This window comes from Bombina bombina, chromosome 2 (assembly GCF_027579735.1).
Source record: "Bombina bombina isolate aBomBom1 chromosome 2, aBomBom1.pri, whole genome shotgun sequence".
NCBI lineage: Eukaryota > Metazoa > Chordata > Amphibia > Anura > Bombinatoridae > Bombina > Bombina bombina.
In genome coordinates, this window is record NC_069500.1 from 1333071086 (window position 1) to 1333094716 (window position 23631).

At 43.2% G+C, this 23631-nt stretch overlaps 1 protein-coding gene across 1 annotated transcript in view; it reads right to left on the bottom strand.

Annotated features, from left to right (window-relative positions):
* Positions 1-23631, bottom strand: part of RNF4 (ring finger protein 4) — a gene marked incomplete in the record, with an annotated part of 288611 nt that overhangs the window by 92626 nt on the left and 172354 nt on the right. The window contains 1 exon segment of the mRNA XM_053704205.1: positions 3201-3252. Coding sequence (XP_053560180.1) covers positions 3201-3252 — 52 coding nt within the window.

Sequence of the window (23631 nt, forward strand, 5' to 3'; positions counted from 1 at the left end):
GGCCCTTTGCGGGGCATGCCCCAAGAAGTTCAGCTCTTTTGCCTGTAAAAAAAAACATACAATACCCCCCCCCCCCAACATTACAACCCACCACCCACATACCCCTAATCTAACCCAAACCCCCCTTAAATAAACCTAACACTAAGCCCCTGAAGATCATCCTACCTTGTCTTCACCTCACCAGGTATCACCGATCCGTCCTGGCTCCAAAATCTTCATCCAACCCAAGCGGGGGCTGGCGATCCATCATCCGGTGGCTGAAGAGGTCCAGAAGAGGCTCCAAAGTCTTCATCCTATCCGGGAAGAAGAGGCGATCCGGACCGGCAACCATCTTGATCCAAGCGGCATCTTCTATCTTCATCCGATGACGACCGGCTCCATCCTGAAGACCTCCACCGCGGACCCATCTTCTTCCGGCGACGTCCAACTGAAGAATGACGGTTCCTTTAAGGGACGTCATCCAAGATGGCGTCCCTCGAATTCCGATTGGCTGATAGGATTCTATCAGCCAATCGGAATTAAGGTAGGAATATTCTGATTGGCTGATGGAATCAGCCAATCAGAATCAAGTTCAATCCGATTGGCTGATCCAATCAGCCAATCAGATTGAGCTCGCATTCTATTGGCTGATCGGAAAAGCCAATAGAATGCGAGCTCAATCTGATTGGCTGATTGGATCAGCTAATCGGATTGAACTTGATTCTGATTGGCTGATTCCATCAGCCAATCAGAATATTCCTACCTTAATTCCGATTGGCTGATAGAATCCTATCAGCCAATCGGAATTCGAGGGACGCCATCTTGGATGACGTCCCTTAAAGGAACCGTCATTCTTCAGTTGGACGTCGCCGGAAGAAGATGGGTCCTCGGTGGAGGTCTTCAGGATGGAGCCGGTCGTCATCGGATGAAGATAGAAGATGCCGCTTGGATCAAGATGGTTGCCGATCCGGATCGCCTCTTCTTCCCGGATAGGATGAAGACTTCGGAGCCTCTTCTGGACCTCTTCAGCCACCGGATGATGGATCGCCAGCCCCCGCTTGGGTTGGATGAAGATTTTGGAGCCAGGACGGATCGGTGATACCTGGTGAGGTGAAGACAAGGTAGGATGATCTTCAGGGGCTTAGTGTTAGGTTTATTTAAGGGGGGTTTGGGTTAGATTAGGGGTATGTGGGTGGTGGGTTGTAATGTTGGGGGGGGGTATTGTATGTTTTTTTTTACAGGCAAAAGAGCTGAACTTCTTGGGGCATGCCCCGCAAAGGGCCCTGTTCAGGGCTGGTAAGGTAAAAGAGCTTTGAACTTTAGTAATTTAGAATAGGGTAGGGCATTTTTTATTTTGGGGGTCTTTGTTATTTTATTAGGGGGCTTAGAGTAGGTGTAATTAGTTTAAAATTGTTGTAATATTTTTCTTATGTTTGTAAATATTTTTTTATTTTTTGTAACTTAGTTCTTTTTTATTTTTTGTACTTTAGTTAGTTTATTTCATTGTAGTTATTTGTAGGAATTGTATTTAATTTATTTATTGATAGTGTAGTGTTAGGTTTAATTGTAGGTATTTTATTTAATTAATTTAATGATAGTATAGTGTTAGGTTTAATTGTAACTTAGGTTAGGATTTATTTTACAGGTAATTTTGTAATTATTTTAACTAGGTAACTATTAAATAGTTCTTAACTATTTAATAGCTATTGTACATGGTTAAAATAATTACAAAGTTGCCTGTAAAATAAATATTAATCCTAAAATAGCTATAATATAATTATAATTTATATTGTAGCTATATTAGGATTTATTTTACAGGTAAGTATTTAGCTTTAAATAGGAATAATTTATTTAATAAGAGATAATTAATTTCGTTAGATGTAAATTATATTTAACTTAGGGGGGTGTTAGTGTTAGACTTAGCTTTAGGGGTTAATACATTTATTAGAATAGCGGTGAGCTCCGGTCGGCAGATTAGGGGTTAATAATTGAAGTTAGGTGTTGGCGATGTTAGGGAGGGCAGATTAGGGGTTAATACTATTTATTATAGGGTTAGTGAGGCGGATTAGGGGTTAATAACTTTATTATAGTAGCGGAGCGGTCCGCTCGGCAGATTAGGGGTTAATAAGTGTAGGTAGCTGGCGGCGACGTTGTGGGGGGCAGATTAGGGGTTAATAAATATAATATAGGGGTCGGCGGTGTTAGGGGCAGCAGATTAGGGGTACATAAGGATAACGTAGTTGGCGGTCGGCAGATTAGGGGTTAAAAAAAATTAATCGAGTTGCGGCGATGTGGGGGGACCTCGGTTTAGGGGTACATAGGTAGTTTATGGGTGTTAGTGTACTTTAGAGTACAGTAGTTAAGAGCTTTATAAACCGGCGTTAGCCCAGAAAGCTCTTAACTACTGACTTTTTTCCTGCGGCTGGAGTTTTGTCGTTAGATTTCTAACTCTCACTTCAGACATGACTCTAAATACCGGAGTTAGAAAACTCCCATTGAAAAGATAGGATACGCAATTTACGTAAGGGGATCTGCGGTATGGAAAAGTTGCGGCTGAAAAGTGAGAATTAGACCCTTTTTTGAGTGACTCCAAATACCGGAGGTAGCCTAAAACCAGCGTTAGGAGCCTCTAACACTGGTTTTCACGGCTTACGCCAAACTCTAAATCTAGGCCTAGGTGCTTAGTTTAAAATTGGTCAGAATTTTAAATTTCCTTTTTACTATGTATTTGTTTATTTGGCTGTTCTTTTGCATTTAATGGCAAAATCTAACATAGCGTTTCTAACAGTTTCTTGTTTATTTTCCATCATTGGCCATCTCTTAGTCAAAAGTGGTTTCTAAATTTTTCATTTTATGATTTGACCTTTTAATTTATTCTGCCCATGATTTGCCTGCTAACTTATTTTGCTAGTTTGTTGTTGAGTTAGCTATATCCGTCAGGAAAGTACATGCACTTTACTCTCAAGAGTAAATATATTTTAGTCCTTATGATTGGGCTGAATAAGGCTCATTTTAAAGGAAACAGAGGTCTATGACAACATACCCAGGTACCCTCTGGAGTGTGCATGTGTGTTGAACAGTAGTTGAAACAAAATGAAATAAATTTAAATTAGCTACTTTTATTTTAAGGGCTTTAAAGTGGGTACAGCATATTTTACACCTGTATGTCACTATACGGTTTCCAAAAATATTTCCACTTCTTAAAACAGAATATAACTTACCTCGTTGTAGAAATCCATACAAATCGGGCAACTAACTGTCCCAGAAGACGATCTGTAAGGATAGTGATTTGTAAGTGAGTGAGAGTACACATTTTAACTAGCAACATAACAAACAGCTTGTTGTGCTTGTACAATAACTTTCCAAAAATGGTCAGACCAGTTCATATAAGAAAAGGGTTAAAGGGACAATTTTTTTCCCCCAAGATTCATATACAACATACAGTTTTAAATGAATTTCCAATTTACTTCTATCATCAATTTTGCTTCCTTTTCTTTGTATCTTGGTACCAATTAACAGCTAGCTCCCAGCTCATTAGATTTACCTGTTTTTTTTTAACAAAGGACACCAAAAGTACAAAGCAAAATTAGACAGAAGTTGGAAAGTTTTTTTAAGTTGTTTGCTCTATCTGAAGCATGGAAGATTATTTTTTATTTAAATGGATTTCTTTTATTTTAATAGGATTTTTAAAAATAAAATGCTTTTTGGAGGAAAAATCTATCTAAAGATATTTTAATATTTAAAATACAATAATACAAAGGTTATTCATCCTGAAATAAGGATTCGTTTTTACTCATGCAGCATGAGGCTGTATTATTCATGGCTGCAATGTTTCCATTTTTTTGTAAACTAATTTAATCAATCTACTCACAATATCATCATAGAACATATTCTGTAGAGATAACATGCCTCTGCACAGCAAACAAGTTATAAAATAAACATACAGGGTTAACAAAAATACATTAAAAGGGACAGCCAACAAAAAAATTGTTATTGTTTAAAAAGATAGATAACACCTTTACTACCCATTCCCCATCTTTGCACAACCAACATTGATATATTAATATACTTTATAACATTTAAACCTCTAAATTTCTGCCTGTTTCTAAGCCACTACAGACAGCCTCTTATCACATTTTATTTGCTTTTCACAAGGGGAGACTGCAAGTTCATGTGTGCCAAATAGATAGCATTGTGCTCTCTCCAGTGGAGTTGTGGCTGATATTGCACTAATTGGCTAAAATGCAAGTCAATAGATAATAAATAAAAGATAAATAAATAGCCATGTGATCAGGGGGCTGTCAAAAGAGGCTTAGATACAAAGTAATCACAGAGGTTAAAAGTATATTAATATAACCGTGTTGGTTATGCAAAACTGGGGAATGGGTAATAAAAAGGTATTATCTATCTATATTTTTAAACAATACAAAATTTGAAATGGACTGTCCCTTTAATCCTATTGTGTTGAAGATACATTATGATCCAAAGTCTATTCACGTTGAAATAATGATTCGTTTTTAATTATGTAGCATGAGGTTGACTTCATATTCATTGCTGTAAGGTTTAATTTTTTTGGTTAAATTCCATTAATCGATTTGCAAGGTCATGCTCTTCCAGGGGTATCTGTAAGATTATTTTGGCCATTCATTCAAGCCTCTTCATCGCAGCAAAAGTATTTATTAAATAAATATAATAAATAGACCTTAAAGGGACACTGTACCCAAAAAATTTCTTTCATGATTCAGATTGAGCATGAAATTTTAAGCAACTTTCTAATTTACTCCTATTATCAAATTTTCTTCATTCTCTTGGTATCTTTATTTGAAATGCAAGAATGTAAGTTTAGATGCCGGCCCATTTTTGTGAACAACCTGGGTTGTCCTTGCTGATTGGTGGATAAATTCATCCACCAATAAAAAAGTGCTGTCCAGACGCAGAAAAAGCGTTTGACAGGGTCAGATGGGAATACCTATGGCATACGCTTGCTCAATTTGGCATACCAGAGGACGTGATTAAAGCAATCCGTGCCCTGTATTCTTGCCCCTCAGCAGTAGTTAAGGGTATGGGGTTTGCCTCTCCGGAAATATGTATCACCAACGGCACCAGACAAGGATGCCCCCTGTCACCTTTAATTTTTTCCATGGCTATTGAACCTTTGGCTCAGGCTATTAGGCAATCACCTACAGTAAGAGGGGTTCAACTTGGAGGCGCGACTGCGAAGATCGCACTGTACGCGGACGATGTTACGCTCTTTTTAACAAACCCAATAGGCTCCCTGCCAGCACTCTTTGATATTATCACTGAGTTCGGAGCTCATAGTTACTACAAGGTAAATGTCACCAAAACAGAGGCTTTACCAGTATGCATTCCAGCATTTGAATTGGATATACTACAAACATCGTACTCCTTCCAATGGTCACGAACCACTATTCGGCATGTGGGGGTACAACTTGGTCCAGACCCGAAATTAGTTATTTCCGTTAACTATACAAACCTTATTAAAGAGGTTACTGAGCTTACCTCCTCGTGGAGTCTTAAAGAAATTTCATGGCTGGGCCGCATCGCCTCCTTCAAAATGACGATCTTGTCAAAAATTCTGTACTATTTTCGCTGTATCCCTCTTAATGTACCTACCGCTCTAATAGATAAGCTCCAATCTCTTGGGCAACACTATATCTGGGACAGGTCCAGGCCCCGGGTAGCGGCGAAGATACTCCAAAAAAGATATGAATATGGAGGAGTTGCAATGCCTAGCATACGTGGATATTATGAGGCAGCCAGGCTTTCTCATATCACAGCGTGGGCAGACAAGGGGGAACAACAGGGCTGGAAAAGCATAGAAACATTGGCCCTTCCCCTGGGCCTAAAGTTGGTAGACTTACCCTGGATCCCTAGTCATTGTGTTTACAGCTTGGGACTACAAAATGTCATTATCAGAGATAATCTGAAAGTTTGGTATAGCCTTAGAAATCTACGCGACATCGCCCCACACCCGTCTCCCATTCATTCTATACCAGCCTTACTGGCGGCTCTCCCTGACACACACATACAGCAGTGGAGTGATTGGGACCTGAAGGTGGTCTCCCGTGTATACCTCTCAGGCACCTTAATCACACCTCATAATATAAGTACAATTATCCCAGAGACCCCCCCCCCCCCCCCGTGGGCCTCTTTTGAATACTCAAGGCTCTATGCTTTTATGACATCTTGGGGATTCCCCAAAGCCCTAAACAGGCCCCTGACTAACTGGTAAAAGCTATGGCAACTCCCTATTAGGACTCCTAGGCTCATATCGTTCCACTATGATCTCTTACAGTCGTCCACTAACAAAGACAGACCATGGCAGCTAAGGGCCTGGGAGGGAGATTTATCCAGACCTATTTCAGATAAAGACCTATCTACAGCCATGACGTTAACTAAAAAGACGGTACACTGTGCAAATACATTGGAGGCCTACATGAAATTATTCCTAAAATGGTACTATACTCCCACGAGGCTGTCACAGATGTTCCCTACAACGTCCCCTTTGTGTTGGAGGGAGTGCATGCAAAGAGGTTCAGATATGCATATTTGGTGGGACTGCCCAAAACTGGCACCTCTCTGGACACAGGTAAAAACCCTCTGTGCTAACCTTGGGCTCTCTATTCCACTCACTCCTGCAACCGCCCTTCTACACATTTTCCCGAGGAGCGTTCCAACCCACGTCTCTAAATTGGTCATCTTTGTCCTAGCGGCCACGAAACTGGCGATAGCAAGGGCCTGGAAACAAACCCATCCCCCAGATGTAACAGTTGTTACATCTATAATGCAGGTGTATGCCAAAATGGAACAAAGTTTCTATTCCAATATGGACAAGGAAGAGCTATACTGGCAGATTTGGGAGTCCTGGTTTAACCACCAGGGACCTCAAAGCTAAATTCCTGGTCAAATTAAAGGTTCTAGTCACCCCTACCACGATAATTAAACTTCCACATCCAGATGAGATATGCTAATTAGCCAATAACACCCGCTTTTTTAAACTTCCTAACATAAAATGATCGCCCCCCCTCTTTTTCTCTTGTCCTACCCCCTTTCCCCCCCCCTCCCCCTCATATAACATGAGAGCTCATACTCCTCCTCCCCCCGCCTCTTTCCATACCAGGCCTCCCCCGCCTGGAGATGCGCACTACAATTACTAGTTGAAGTACACGGAGAGGTACTCCTAAGCTGACTTCACGAAATTCCTAGAAAGTTGAGTTACTGTGAAGGACTGAAGTACTACTTGGTCCTTGTATTCTAAGTTTGTTCATACTGTTTGTAAACGAGGTTTTCATAATTGATATATTTCTTTGTTCACATTAATCGAAAATGAGGTTTATATGGTAGATATCTTATTTCATACTTGACATGCTCGATCTATATGCTCAGTATTTTCATTTATAGCTATGTCTACTGTGTCATTACAACGGCATAATGTTTATGTGTATGTTAACCTGTTGGTCACCTGCGCTGTGACATCTGTTGTAATGCTTAATCCTCAATTAAAAAAAAAAAACCTTTTGAAGAAAAAAAAAAAAGTGCTGTCCAGAGTACTAAAACCAAAAAAAAGCTTAGATGCCTTCTTTTTCCAATAATGATAGCAAGGGAACGAAGAAAAATTGATAATAGGAGTAAATTAGAAAGTTGCTTAAAATTGCATGCTCTTTCTGAATTAAAAAAGAAAAAAACACAATTTATGCTTAAATTTATTTCTCTTGTGGTGTATCCAGTCCACGGATCATCCATTACTTGTGGGATATTCTCCTTCCCAACAGGAAGTTGCAAGAGGACACCCACAGCAGAGCTGTAATATAGCTCCTCCCCTAACTGTCATAGCCAGTCATTCAACCGAAAACAAGCCGAGAAAGGAGGAACCATAGGGTGTAGTGGTTACTGTAGTTTAAATTTAAAAATGACCTGCCTTAAAATGACAGGGCGGGCCGTGGACTGGTTACACCACAAGAGAAATAAATTTATCAGGTAAGCATAAATTGTGTTTTCTCTTGTAAGGTGTATCCAGTCCACGGATCATCCATTACTTGTGGGATACCAATACCAAAGCTAAAGTACACGGATGAAGGGAGGGACAAGGCAGGAACTTAAATGGAAGGAACCACTGCCTGTAAAATCTTTCTCCCAACTATAGCCTCCGAAGAAGCAAAAGTATCGAATTTGTAAAATTTTGAAAAAGTATGAAGTGAAGACCAAGTCGCCGCCTTGCAAATCTGTTCAACAGAAGCCTCATTTTTAAAGGCCCAAGTGGAAGCTACAGCTCTAGTGGAATGAGCTGTAATCCTTTCAGGAGGCTGCTGTCCAGCAGTCTCATAGGCTAAGCGGATTAAGCTTCAAAGCCAAAAAGAAAAAGAGGTTGCCAAAGCCTTTTGACCTCTCCTCTGTCCAGAGTAGACAACAAACAAAGCAGATGTTTGACGAAAATCTTTAGTAGCTTGTAAGTAAAACTTTAAAGCACAGACCACGTCCAGATTGTGTAAGACAAGGATGGAACCACAATCTCTTGATTGATATTCTTGTTAGATACCACCTTAGGTAAGAACCCAGGTTTGGTACGCAGGACTACCTTATCCGTATGAAAAATCAGATAAAGAGAATCACATTGTAAGGCAGATAGCTCAGAGACTCTACGAGCCGAGGAAATAGCTACCAAAAAAAAAAAAAAAAGACCTTTCCAAGATAAAAGTTTGATATCTATGGAATGAAGAGGTTCAAACGGAACTCCTTGAAGAACCTTAAGAACCAAGTTTAAGCTCCATGGTGGAGCAACAGGTTTAAACACAGGCTTGATTCAAACTAAAGCCTGACAAAATGCCTGAACGTCTGGAACATCTGCCAGACGCTAGTGCAAAAGAATAGACAGAGCAAAAATCTGTCCCTTTAAGAAACTAGCTGACAATCCTTTTTCCAAACCTTCTTGGAGAAAAGATAAAATCCTAGGAATCCTGACCTTACTCCATGAGTAACCCTTGGATTCACACCAATAAAGATATCTACGCCATACCTTATGGTAAATTTTCCTGGTGACAGGCTTTCGTGCCTGTATTAAGGTATCAATAACTGACTCGGAGAATCCACGCTTTGATAAAATCAAGCATTCAATCTCCAGGCAGTCAGCCTCAGAGAAATTAGATTTGGATGGTTGAAAGGACCCTGAATCAGAAGGTCCTGTCTCAGAGGCAGAGACCATGGTGGAAAGGATGATATGTCCACTAGATCTGCATACCAGGTCCTGCGTGGCCACGCAGGTGCTATCAGAATAACCGATGCTCTCTCCTGCTTGATCTTGGCAATAAGTCGAGGGAGCAGAGGAAACGGTGGAAACACATAAGCCAGGTTGAAAGACCAGGGCGCTGCTAGAGTATCTATCAGTGTCGCCTTGGGATCCCTGGACCTGGATCCGTAACACGGAAGCTTGGCGTTCTGGCGAGACGCCATGAGATTCAGTTCTGGTTTGCCCCAACGGAGAATCAGTTGTGCAAATACCTCCGGATGGAGTTCCCATCCTCCCGGATGAAAAGTCTGACGACTTAGAAAATCCGCCTCCCAGTGCTCTACACCTGGGATATGGATAGCAGATAGGTGGCAAGAGTGAATCTCTGCCCAGTGAATTATTTTTGAAACTTCTAACATCTCTAGGGAACTTCTTGTTCCCCCTCGATGGTTGATGTAAGCTACAGTCGTGATGTTGACCGACTGAAATCTGATGTACCTCAGAGTTGCTAACTGAGGCCAAACCTGAAGAGCCTTGAATATCGCTCTTAGTTCCAGAATATTTATTGGAAGGAGAGACTCCTCCTGAGTCCACGATCCCTGAGCCTTCAGGGAGTTCCAGACTGCACCCCAACCTAGAAGGCTGGCATTTGTTGTTACAATAGTCCAATCTGGCCTGCGAAGGTCATACCTTTGGACAGATGGACCCGAGATAGCCACCAGGGAAGAGGATCCCTGGTCTCTTGGTCCAGATTCAGTTGAGGGGCCAAATCTGTGTAATCCCCGCTCCACTGACTGAGCCTGCATAGTTGCAGCGGTCTGAGATGTAAGCGTGCAAACGGCACTAATGTCCATTGCCGCTACCATTAAGCCGATTACTTCCATACACTGAGCCACCAAAGGGCACGGAATCGAATGAAGAACCCGACAGGAATTTAGAAGCTTTGATAACCTGGACTCCGTCAAGGTAAATTTTCATTTCTACAGAATCTATCAGAGTCCCTAGAAAGGAAACTCTTGTGAGTGGGGATAGAGAACACTTTTCCTCGTTCACTTTCCACCCATGCGACCTCAGAAATGCCAGTACTACGTCCGTATGAGACTTGGCAATTTGGAAGTTTGACGCCTGTATCAGGATGTCGTCTAAATAAGGGGCTACTGCTATGCCCCGCGGCCTTAGGACCGCCAAAAGCGACCCTAGAACCTTTGTAAAGATTCTTGGGGCTGTAGCTAATCCAAAAGGAAGAGCTACAACTGGTAATGCCTGTCTTGAAAGGCAAACCTGAGAAACCGATGATGATCTTTGTGTATCGGAATGTGAAGATAAGAATCCTTTAGATCCACTGTAGTCATATATTGACTCTCCTGGATCAGTGGTAGGATGGTACGAATAGTTTCCATCTTGAACAACGGAACTTTGAGGAATTTGTTTAAGATCTTTAGATCCAAAATCAGTCTGAAGGTTCCCTCTTTTTTGGGAACCACAAACAGATTTGAGTAAAAACCCTGTCGCTGTTCCTCCTTTGGAACTGGATGGATCACTCCCATAACTAGGAGGTCTCGTACACAGTGTAAGAATGCCTCACTCTTTATCTGGTTTGCAGATAATTGTGAAAGGTGAAATCTCCCTTTTGGGGGGGAAGCTTTGAAGTCCAGAAGATATCCCTGGGATATAATTTCCAACGCCCAGGGATCCTGAACATCTCTTGCCCACGCCTGGGCGAAGAGTGAAAGTCTGCCCCCTACTAGATCCGTTACCGGATAGGGGGTCTTTCCTTCATGCTGTCTTAAGAGACAGCAGCAGGCTTTTTGACCTGCTTACCTTTTTTCCAGGTCTGGTTTGGTCTCCAGACCGTCTTGGATTGAGCAAAAGTTCCCTCTTGTTTATTATTAGAGGAAGTTGATGCCGCACCATCTATCAGCCCACAACAGAAGTTAGTCCTCTCCCGGTCCGCATAGTTACTGCACAGACCACCGGGAACTTACTGTCTATAACACGGTACATTCACCTGTCACATAAAGAGTCCTATCATATATGTGTTGCCAGAAAAACGGTGCTCACTTTTTTTCTGAGAGTGTATATCCCCAGAAATAATAAAGTTATCACTTACCTCAAAAGCTGTGCGACAGCATGGCAGTCCAGCAGGTTTGCAGAGGTCCTCTCCCTCCCATAGCCCTGTGGACAAAGAGCAGTCTGAGTTAAAAGTACTTAGGCTATCTGTATTAGGGCAGCAAACAATGTATAGGAGGTGCAGTGAGAATTATGTCCCACCAGTTCCTATTGCCTTAAAGCCACCAAATGCTTCTCTTTTTTACTGAAGAGAGTGATTTGGTCTAGGCTACACCCTGGCACAAAGTAGTACACAGTGGCACCACTGTAAAAAATAATAAACACTTGATTGAAGAATCTTTACTAACACCTCACTTTGCCTCTTCCTATCACTAACACAGGCAAAGAGAATGACTGGGTTGGGGGGGAGGGAGGAGCTGATTATACAGCTCTGCTGTGGAGCTCTTTGCCTCCTCCTGCTGACCAGGAGGCGATATCCCACAAAGATGATATCCGTGGACTCATTGTATCTTGTAAAAGAAAGGTTGTTATTCTGAAACGGCGCAAATTGAACCGACGTAAACCGAGGGCCAACTGTATTAAGTTAAAGTGAAAGTCAATCCTAGCTTTTGTAAAACAAATAAAGGGGACTTTTATTCATGAGGTATAAGATACATCATGTAGAAAACTCCTTTATTTGTTTCAATCGATCGCGTTCTTAGCTGCTACAGCAGCCCACGGATAAAACATAAATTATGCTTACCAGGAGAACGATTCTCTCGACCAACTGTCCAGAGAAATTGGTTAAGACAGATCTGAATTATTGCCGTTCCATTGTCTCAGCATGCACAGCTGAAGAGGTCTTAGATGGAATCTGGCAAAGGGATCCATACAACATGCCACAGATGGCCTGAAGGAGGTCTGGAGGGCAAGACTATTGAAAAATTAGCTTGTAATGTCTCTGGTCTGTAAGAAATATCCTCATGGATATGGAGTCTATTATCGTACCCAGGAATTCCACCCTGATACTGGGAATAAGAGAATTATTTTCTAAGTTTATCTTCCATCCATGAGATCGAAGAAGAGAAAGAAGTGCTTTTGAATGGTCCTCTGCCAGACGACAGGATGGTGCTTGGACCAAAGTATTGTCCAAGTACGGCGCCACTGCAATCCCTCTGGTTCTGGCCACTGCAAGCAGAGGCCCCGGAACCTTCGTAAAAACCCTTGGAGGAGTAGCCAGACTAAACAGAAGTGCAATGAACTGGAAGTGCTGGTCTACGAAAGCAAATCTTAGGAACCTGAAGTGTTCCTTGTGTATAGGGACGTGAAGGTAGGCATCCTTCAGGTCTATCGTGGTCATAAAATTGTCCTTCCTGGACTAAAGGAAGAATGGACCTTATTTTCTCCATATTGAACGTGGGGACAGCCAAGAATTTGTTTAAACACTTTAGGTCCAGAATTGGATGAAAAGTGCCCTCTTTCTTTGGGACCTTTGAGTAGTATCCCAGACCTCTCTCTGCTGGAGGTACCGGTACAATGATCCCCAGGGCGGAGAGGTCCATCACACACCCTAGAAAAGCCTCCCTTTTTTTCTGGCCTTGATGACAGGTTTGATAAGAGGAATCTGCCCCTGGCAGGATGAGACTTGAAACCTATCCTGTATCCCTGAGCGATGACCTCCAGTACCCACGTGTCTTGCACGTCCCCAAACCTAGCTTCTGAAAAGAGTGACAGTCTCCCTGCTACCAGATCCAAAGCCGGATCGGGGGCCGCCCCTTCATGCCAACTTTGACTCGGTGGACTTCTTATTCTGCTTAGATTTATTCCAGGACTGAGGAGGTGTCCAAGTTCCCTTGGACTGTTCCGGCTTTGTACAGGGCTGCTGACGTTGGGAATTGTCCGAACGAAAATTAGGACCTTGTCCCTTAGGTTTGTTCTTCTTATCCTGCGGTAAAAAGGCACCTTTGCCTCCAGTAACCGTGGATATGATAAGAGTCAAGGTCTGGACCAAAAAGAATCTTCCCCTTGAATGGGAGGGAAAGAATTCTAGACTTCAAAGTCATGTCCACAGACCAAGATTTAAGCCAGAGTGCCCTACGGGCTAGCACAGAAAAACCTAAAGCCTTGGCATTCAGGCGAATGATCTGCATATTTGCATAACAAATAAAAGAATTAGCTACCCTTAAGGCCCCAATTCTTTCCTGGACGTGTCGAGGGGACCATATACCTCGATCAACTCAGATAAGGAGTCGCACCAGTAGGTAGCCGCTCCCGCAGCCGCCGGTCTGAACAAATATCCCGTATGCTGAAACATTTTTCTTAATCGAGTTTCCAGCTGCTTATCCATGGGCTCTTTAAACGACAAAATATCCTCAAGTGGGAGAGTAGTGCACTTAGCAAGTGTGGATATAGCACTGTCTACTTTTGGGACGGAACCCCACAACTCCAACTGAGAGTCTAGAACCGGGAACAATTTCTTAAAGGAAGTAGAAGGGGAAAAAGAAGAACAGAGTCTCTCCCATTCATTCTTAAAGGGACACTTAATCAAAATTAAACTTTCATTATTCAGATAGAGCATGCAATTTTAAACAACTTTCTAATTAACTTCCATTAACAAAATGTGCACAGTCTTTTTATATTTAAACTTTCTGAGTCACCAGCTCCTACTGAGCATGTGCAAGAATAAGTGTGTATGCATTTGTGAATGGCTGATTGCTGTCACATGGTACATGTATGCATTTGTGATTGGCTGATGGCTGTCACATGGTACAGGGGGAGTGGAAAAAGACAACTTTTAAAACTGTCAGAAAAAAAAAAAATCTACTACTCATTTGAAGTTCAGACTAACTGCTATTGCATTGTCTTGTTATGTTGCATTTGTTGATTATGCAAACCTACAGTGTTGACTGGTCCTTTAATAATGTTTGCCATCTTTACGGGAACAGAAAAAGTCTATCTAATTTAGGAATACAAGGTTCCTCAGGTAACTTAGGTTCTGGAACCTCTAAAGTAGCCAAAACTTCCTTTAGCAGAAAACGTAAGTGTCCAATCCTAAATCTAAAGTTTGGTTCCTCCTCAGCTGGAGGCTTCCATGCAGCAGATTCCAACCAAGAAAGAGCATCCTCTGAAGTATCAGAGGCGTCATCGGATAATCTTGCACCAGATAAATCCAATAAGCTAGTAGATGACCCCTGGGAAGGATAGCAACAACATAAATTATGCTTACCTGATAATTTCCTTTTCTTCTGATGGAAAGAGTCCACAGCTGCATTCATTACTTTTGGGAAATAAGAACCTGGCCACCAGGAGGAGGCAAAGACAACCCAGCCAAAGGCTTAAATACTCCTCCCACCCCCCTCAACCCCCAATCATTCTGCAGAGGAAAAAGGAACAGTAGAAGAAATATCAGGGTGAAAGGTGCCAGAAGAATATAAGGACACCCCACATAAAATTACGGGTAGGGGAGATGAAGAGTCCACAGCTGCATTCATTACTTTTGTGAAAACAATACCCAAGCTATAGAGGACACTGAATGCCAAGACGGGAGGGTACAATAGGCGGCCCATACTGAGGGCACCAGACCTGAATCTCTACCCAATAAAAAAACCTGCTTCGTCCGAAGCCGAGAAAATTTTAAGAGGAAAAGCCCCAATGACACTGACTCTCAGTTAGTCCAGAAGCCAAACCAGAGACCGCAAACGGACACGTCTGAGCCAACAGTCCTCCAGGAGACACCGTCGCCCAACAAACGGTCCCCCACCGATCATTTCCACAAATGGAGACACCAGCCGAAACCCCCAAGGGAACAAGGCAAAAGGTGAACCAAGGAAACCGAAAGGTCCCCTAATACAAAGAGAACACCTCCACGAGTGAGACCAACTGACAGAGACCCAAAGGGGCCCACACAGGAAAAGGAGGCCACGCCTATACCAAGCGAAACCCGGGATAAGACCGGGCACAGAGACCAAACAGACGTCTCCCCAATATACAGCATGCACGAAATGCAAAAGAAGAGGCAAAGTCCTCCCAGTGCCTGGCCATAGAATACCAAAGTATGCAACCATGAAAAAGTGTGCAATACACCCAGGTGAAAACCTCAAGTTTGAAAACACAGAGTCCACAACAGGACGACACAGAGGGTACTTGCAAGGAAGAAGCAGTCAATCAAGAAACAGACTGCAAAAGCAACCCCCAAACAGAAGGCACGTTCCAGGCAACCAAAGTCGCCAGACCTACACACAGGTCCCTGAAAAACAAAATTTATGCTTACCTGATAAATTTATTTCTCTTGTGGTGTATCCAGTCCACGGATCATCCATTACTTGTGGGATATTCTCCTTCCCAACAGGAAGCTGCAAGAGGATCACCCACAGCAGAGCTGTCTATATAGCTCCTCCCCTAACTGCCACCTCCCAGTCATTCGACCGAAGACAAGCAAGAGAAAGAAGAAACTATAGGGTGCAGTGGTGACTGTAGTTTAAAAATTAAAAAACACCTGCCTTAAAATGACAGGGCGGGCCGTGGACTGGATACACCACAAGAGAAATAAATTTATCAGGTAAGCATAAATTTTGTTTTCTCTTGTAAGATGTATCCAGTCCACGGATTCATCCATTACTTGTGGGATACCAATGCCAAAGCTATAGGACACGGATGAAGGGAGGGACAAGGAAGGCGCTTAAAAACGGAAGGCACCACTGCCTGTAAGACCTTTCTCCCAAAAATAGCCTCCGAAGAAGCAAAAGTATCAAATTTGTAGAATTTAGAAAAAGTATGAAGCGAAGACCAAGTCGCGGCCTTACAAATCTGTTCAACAGAAGCCTCATTTTTAAAGGCCCATGTGGAAGCCACCTCTCTAGTGGAATGAGCTGTAATTCTTACAGGAGGCTGCTGACCAGCAGTCTCATAAGCTAAGCGGATTATACTTCTTAACCAAAAAGAAAGAGAAGTTGCTGAAGCCTTTTGGCCTTTCCTCTGTCCAGAGTAGACAACAAACAATGCAGATGTTTGACGAAAATCTTTAGTAGCTTGTAAATAAAACTTTAAAGCACAAACCACGTAAAGATTGTGTAATAGACGTTCCTTCTTTGAAAAAGGATTAGGACACAGTGACGGAACAACAATCTCTTGATTGATATTCTTATTGGATACCACCTTAGGAAGAAACTCAGGTTTGGTACGCAAAGCTACCTTATCTGCATGGAAGATCAGATAAGGGGAATCACACTGCAAGGCAGATAACTCTGAAACTCTTCGAGCCGAAGAGATAGCTACCAAGAACAGAACTTTCCAAGATAAAAGCTTGATATCTATGGAATGCAGAGGTTCAAACGGAACCCCTTGAAGAACTTTAAAAGAACTAAATTTAAACTCCATGGCGGAGCAACAGGTTTAAACACAGGCTTGATTCTAACTAAAGCCTGACAAAACGCCTGAACGTCTGGAACATCCGCCAGACGCTTGTGCAAAAGAATAGACAGAGCAGAAATCTGTCCCTTTAAGGAACTAGCTGACAATCCCTTCTCCAATCCTTCTTGGAGAAAAGACAATATCCTGGGAATCCTGACTTTACTCCATGAGTAACCCTTGGATTCACACCAATGAAGATATTTACACCATATCTTATGATAGATTTTCCTGGTGACAGGCTTTCGAGTCTGAATTAAGGAATCAATGACCGACTCGGGAAAACCACGTTTTGACAAAATCAAGCGTTCAATCTCCAAGCAGTCAGACGCAGAGAAATTAAATTTGGATGTTTGAAGGGACCTTGAAGTAGAAGGTCCTGCCTCAGCGGCAGAGTCCAAGGTGGAAAGGATGACATGTCCACCAGATCTGCATACCAAGTCCTGCGTGGCCACGCAGGTGCTATCAAAATCACTGAAGCTCTCTCCTGCTTGATCTTGGCAATCAGACGAGGGAGCAGAGGAAACGGTGGAAACACATAAGCCAGGTTGAAAGACCAAGGCGCTGCTAGAGCATCTACCAGCGCTGCCTTGGGATCCCTGGACCTGAACCCGTAACAAGGAAGCTTGGCGTTCTGACGAGACACCATGAGATCCAGTTCTGGTTTGCCCCAAAGTTGAATCAACTGTGCAAACACCTCCGGATGGCGTTCCCACTCCCCCGGATGAAAAAAGTCTGTCGACTTAGAAAATCCGCCTCCCAGTTTTCTACTCCTGGGATATGGATAGCTGATAGATGGCAAGAGTGAACCTCTGCCCATAGAATTATTTTTGAAACCTCCAACATTGCTAGGGAACTCCTTGTTCCCCCTTGATGGTTGATGTAAGCTACAGTCGTGATGTTGTCCGACTGAAATCTGATGAACCTGACCGCAGCTAGCTGAGGCCAAGCCTGAAGAGCATTGAATATCGCTCTTAGTTCCAGAATGTTTATCGGAAGGAGTGTCTCCTCCTGAGTCCACAAGCCCTGAGCCTTCAGGGAGTTCAAGACTGCACCCCAGCCCAGAAGGCTGGCATCTGTCGTTACTATTGTCCAATCTGGCCTGCGGAAGGTCATACCCTTGGACAGATGGACCCGAGATAGCCACCAGAGAAGAGAATCCCTGGTCTCTTGATCCTGATTTAGCAGAGGGGACAAATCTGTGTAATCCCCATTCCACTGACTGAGCATGCAGAGTTGCAGCGGTCTGAGATGTAGGAGGGCAAACGGCACTGTGTCCATTGCCGCTACCATTAAGCCGATTACTTCCATACACTGAGCCACTGAAGGGCAAGAAGTAGAATAAAGAACACGGCAGGAATTTAGAAGTTTTGAAAACCTGGCCTCTGTCAGGTAAATCTTAAATTCTACAGAATCTATCAGAGTTCCTAGGAAGGAAACTCTTGTGAGAGGGGATAGAGAACTTTTTTCTTCATTCACTTTCCACCCATGCAACCTCAGAAATGCCAGAACAATGTCCGTGTGAGGCCTGGCAACTTGAAAAGTCGACGCCTGTATCAGAATGTCGTCTGAGTAAGGGGCTACTGCTATAGCCCGCGGCCTTAGGCTCGCTAGAAGGGACCCTAGAACCTTTGTAAAGATTCTTGGTGCCGTGGCCAACCCGAAGGGAAGAGCCACAAACTGGTAGTGCCTGTATTGACCCTCCTGGATCATAGGAAGGATGGTTCGAATAGTCTCCATCTTGAAGGATGGGACTCTGAGAAATTTGTTTAAGATTTGATCTAAGATTGGTCTGAATGTTCCCTCTTTCTTGGGAACAACAAACAGATTTGAATAAAAGCCCTGTCCCTGTTCCTCCTGCGGAACTGGGTGGATCACTCCCATAACTAGGAGGTCTTGAACACAATGTAAGAATGCTTCTCTCTTTATCTGGTTTGCAGATAAAAGTGAGAGATGAAATCTCCCTTTTGGGGGAGAGGTTTTGAATTCCAGAAGATAACCCTTGGACACAATTTTTAAATGCCCAGGGATCCTGGACATCTCTTGCCCAAGCCTGGGCGAAGAGAGAGAGAGAGTCTGCCCCCTACTAGATCCGTTTCCGGATCGGGGGCTGTTCCTTCATGCTGTCTTAGAGGCAGCAGCAGGCTTCTTGGCCCGTTTCCCCTTGTTCCAAGCCTGGTTAGGTCTCCAGACCGGCTTAGACTGGGCAAAAGTTCCCTCTTGTTTTGTGTTAGAGGAAGTTGAAGCTGCGCCACTCTTGAAGTTTCGAAAGGGCCGAAAACTAGACTGTTTGGTCCTTAATTTGTTGGATCTGTCTTGAGGAAGGGAGTGACCTTTTCCTCCAGTGATGTCAGAAATGATCTCCTTCAGTCCAGGCCCGAATAGGATCTGTCCTTTGAAGGGAATGTTGAGAAGTTTAGACTTTGAAGTCACGTCAGCTGACCAGGATTTAAGCCATAGCGCCCTATGCGCCTGAATTTTTAGCCGTTAGCTTGGTTAAATGAACAACGGTGTCAGAAACAAATGAATTGGCTAGCTTAAGGGCCCTAAGCTTGTCAATAATATCTTCCAACGGGGTTTCAACCTGTAGAGCCTCCTCTAGGGACTCAAACCAGAGAATAAAACCTTGTTGAATAAAAATTTTCTTAAGGTAACCCTCTAATTTTTTATCCATTGGATCTAGAAAAGCACAACTGTCCTCGACAGGGATAGTGGTACGCTTAGCTAGAGTAGAAACTGCTCCCTCCACCTTAGGGACCATCTGCCATAAGTCCCGTGTAGCGGCGTCTATAGGAAACATCTTTTTAAAAACAGGAGGGGGAGAGAATGGTACACCTGGTCTATCCCATTCCTTAGTAATAATTTCAGAAAACCTTTTAGGGATTGGAAAAACATCAGTGTAAGTAGGTACTGCATAGTATTTATCCAATCTACATAATTTCTCTGGGACTACAATAGTGTCACAGTCGTCCAGAGTTGCTAAAACCTCCCTGAGCAATACGCGGAGGCGTTCAAACTTAAATTTAAATGTAGACATATCAGAATCAGATTGAAGTATCTTCCCTGAATCAGAAAAATCACCCACAGATTGAAGCTCCCCTGCTTTAGCTTCATTATATTGTGAGGGTGTATCAGAGATAGCTACTAAAGCGTCAGAGAGCTCTGTATTTATTCTAGTCCCAGAGCTGTCTCGCTTTCTTTGCAATCCTGGCAGTTTAGATAATACCTCTGTAAGGGTATGATTCATAACTGCCGCCATGTCTTGCAAGGTATACGCAATGGGCGCGCTAGATGTACTTGGCGTCCCCTGAGCGGGATTTATAGGATCTGACACGTGGGGAGAGTTAGACGGCATAACTTCCTCCTTGTCAATTTCTTCTGGTGATAAATTTTTTAAAGCAAGAATATGGTCTTTGTAATCTATAGTAAAATCAGTGCATTTGGTACACATTCTAAGAGGGGGTTCCACAATGGCTTCTAAACATAATGAACAATGAGTTTCCTCTATGTCAGACATGTTTAAACAGACTAGTAATGAGACCAGCAAGCTTGGAAAACACTTTAATAACTGTGAACAAGCAAAAAATAAAAACGGTACTGTGCCTTTAAGAGAAAAAAACAGAATTTATGCTTACCTGATAAATTTCTTTCTCCAACGGTGTGTCCGGTCCACGGCTTCATTCTTACTTGTGGGAATATTCTCTTCCCCAACAGGAAATGGCAAAGAGCACAGCAAAAGCTGTCCATATAGCCCCTCCTCAGGCTCCACCCCCCAGTCATTCGACCGACGGTTAGGAGAAAAACAGGAGAAACTATAGGGTGCCGTGGTGACTGTAGTGTATAGAGAAAGAAATTTTTCAAACCTGATTAAAAAACTAGGGCGGGCCGTGGACCGGACACACCGTTGGAGAAAGAAATTTATCAGGTAAGCATAAATTCTGTTTTCTCCAACATTGGTGTGTCCGGTCCACGGCGTCATCCTTACTTGTGGGAACCAATACCAAAGCTTTAGGACACGGATGAAGGGAGGGAGCAAATCAGGTTACCTAAACAGAAGGCACCACGGCTTGCAAAACCTCTCTCCCAAAAACAGCCTCCGAAGAAGCAAAAGTATCAAATTTGTAAAATTTGGCAAAAATGTGCAGAGAAGACCAAGTCGCTGCCTTACATATCTGATCAACAGAAGCCTCGTTCTTGAAGGCCCATGTGGAAGCCACAGCCCTAGTGGAGTGAGCTGTGATTCGTTCAGGAGGCTGCCGTCCGGCAGTCTTATAAGCCAATCGGATAATGCTTTTCAGCCAGAAAGAAAGAGAGGTAGCAGTAGCTTTTTGTCCTCTCCTCTTACCAGAGTAAACGACAAACAAAGACGAGGTTTGTCTAAAATCCTTTGTTGCTTCTAAATAGAACTTTAAAGCACGGACTACATCTAAATTGTGTAACAAACGTTCCTTCCTTGAATTCGGACACAGAGAAGGAACAACTATTTCCTGGTTAATATTCTTGTTGGAAACAACTTTCGGAAGAAAACCAGGCTTGGTACGCAAAACGACCTTATCTGAATGGAACACCAGATAGGGTGGATCACACTGCAAAGCAGATAATTCAGAAACTCTTCTAGCACAAGAAATAGCAACCAAAAACAGAACTTTCCAAGATAGTAACTTGATATCTATGGAATGTAAAGGTTCAAACGGAACCCCTTGAAGAACTAAAAGAACTAAATTTAGACTCCAAGGAGGAGTCATGGGTCTGTAAACAGGCTTGATTCTGACCAAACCCTGTACAAAAGCTTGTACATCTGGCACAGCTGCCAGGCGTTTGTGTAACAAAACAGATAAGGCAGAAATCTGTCCTTTTAGAGAACTCGCTGACAACCCTTTATCCAAACCCTCTTGGAGAAAGGAAAGAATCTTAGGAATTTTAATTTTACTCCAGGAGAATCCCTTGGATTCACACCAACAGATATATTTTTTCCATATTTTATGGTAAATCTTTCTAGTCACAGGTTTTCTGGCTTGGACCAGAGTATCTATCACTGTATTTGAAAATCCACGCTTGGTTAAAATCAAGCGTTCAATTTCCAAGCAGTCAGCTGCAGAGAAACTAGATTTGGATGTTCGAATGGACCTTGTACTAGAAGATCCTGTCTCAAAGGTAGCTTCCCTGGTGGAACCGATTACATATTCACCAGGTCTGCATACCAAGTCCTGCGTGGCCACGCAGGAGCTATCAGAATCACCGAGGCCTCCTCCTGTTTGATCCTGGCTACGAGCCTGGGAAGGAGAGGAAACGGTGGAAACACATAAACTAGGTTGAACGACCAAGGCGCCACTAATGCATCCACTAGAGTCGCCTTGGGATCCCTGGATCTGGACCCGTAGCGAGGAACCTTGAAGATCTGACGAGACGCCATCAGATCCATGTCTGGAATGCCCCATAATTGAGTTAACTGGGCAAAGACCTCCGGGTGGAGTTCCCACTCCCCCGGATGGAAAGTCTGACGACTCAAATAATCCGCCTCCCAGTTGTCTACTCCTGGGATGTGAATCGCAGATAGGTGGCAGGAGTGATCCTCCGCCCATTTGATGATCTTGGATACCTCTCTCATCGCCAAGGAACTCTTTGTTCCTCCCTGATGGTTGATGTAAGCTACAGTCGTCATGTTGTCTGACTGGAATCTTATGAATCCGGCCTTTGCTAGTTGAGGCCAAGCCCGGAGCGCATTGAATATCGCTCTCAGTTCCAGGATGTTTATCGGGAGAAGGGACTCTTCCCGAGACCATAGACCCTGAGCTTTCAGGGAGTTCCAGACCGCGCCCCAGCCTAGTAGACTGGCGTCGGTCGTGACAATGACCCACTCTGGTCTGCGGAAACTCATTCCCTGAGATAGGTGATCATGAGTCAACCACCAACGGAGTGAGTCTCTGGTTACCTGGTCTACTTGAATCTGGGGAGACAAGTCTGCATAGTCCCCATTCCACTGATTGAGCATGCAAAATTGTAATGATCTTAGATGAATTCGAGCAAAAGGAACTATTTCCATTGCTGCAACCATCAATCCTATTACTTCCATGCACTGAGCTATGGAAGGCTGCAGAATAGAGTGAAGAACTTGACAAGCGTTTAGAAGCTTTGACTTTCTGACCTCTGTCAGGAAGATCTTCATTTCTAAAGAATCTATTATTGTTCCCAAAAAGGGAACTCTTGTTGACGGGGACATGGAACTCTTTTCTACGTTCACCTTCCACCCGTGAGATCTGAGAAAGGCTAGAACAATGTCTGTATGAGCCTTTGCCTTGGAAAGAGACGACGCATGAATTAGAATGTCGTCTAAATAAAATGCCACTGCAATGCCCCTCGGTCTTAGAACCGCTAGAAGGGACCCTAGCACCTTTGTGAAAATTCTGGGAGCAGTGGCTAAACCGAACGGAAGAGCCACGAACTGGTAATGTTTGTTCAGAAAGGCGAACCTTAGGAACTGATGATGATCTTTGTGGATAGGAATGTGTAGGTACGCATCCTTTAAATCCACGGTAGTCATATATTGACCCTCCTGGATTGTAGGTAGAATTGTTCGAATGGTTTCCATTTTGAATGATGGAACTCTGAGGAATTTGTTTAGAATTTTTAAATCCAGAATTGGTCTGAAAGTTCCCTCTTTTTTGGGAACTACAAACAGGTTTGAGTAAAACCCCTGACCTTGTTCCTCTGTTGGAACTGGGTGTATCGTTCCCATCTTTAACAGGTCTCCTACGCAATGTAAGAATGCTTGTCTCTTTATCTGGTCTGAAGATAAGCGAGACATGTGGAACCTTCCCCTTGGAGGAAGTTCCTTGAATTCTAGAAGATAACCCTGAGAGACTATTTCTAGTGCCCAGGGATCCGGAACATCTCTTGCCCAAGCCTGAGCAAAGAGAGAGAGTCTGCCCCCTACTAGATCCGGTCCCGGATCG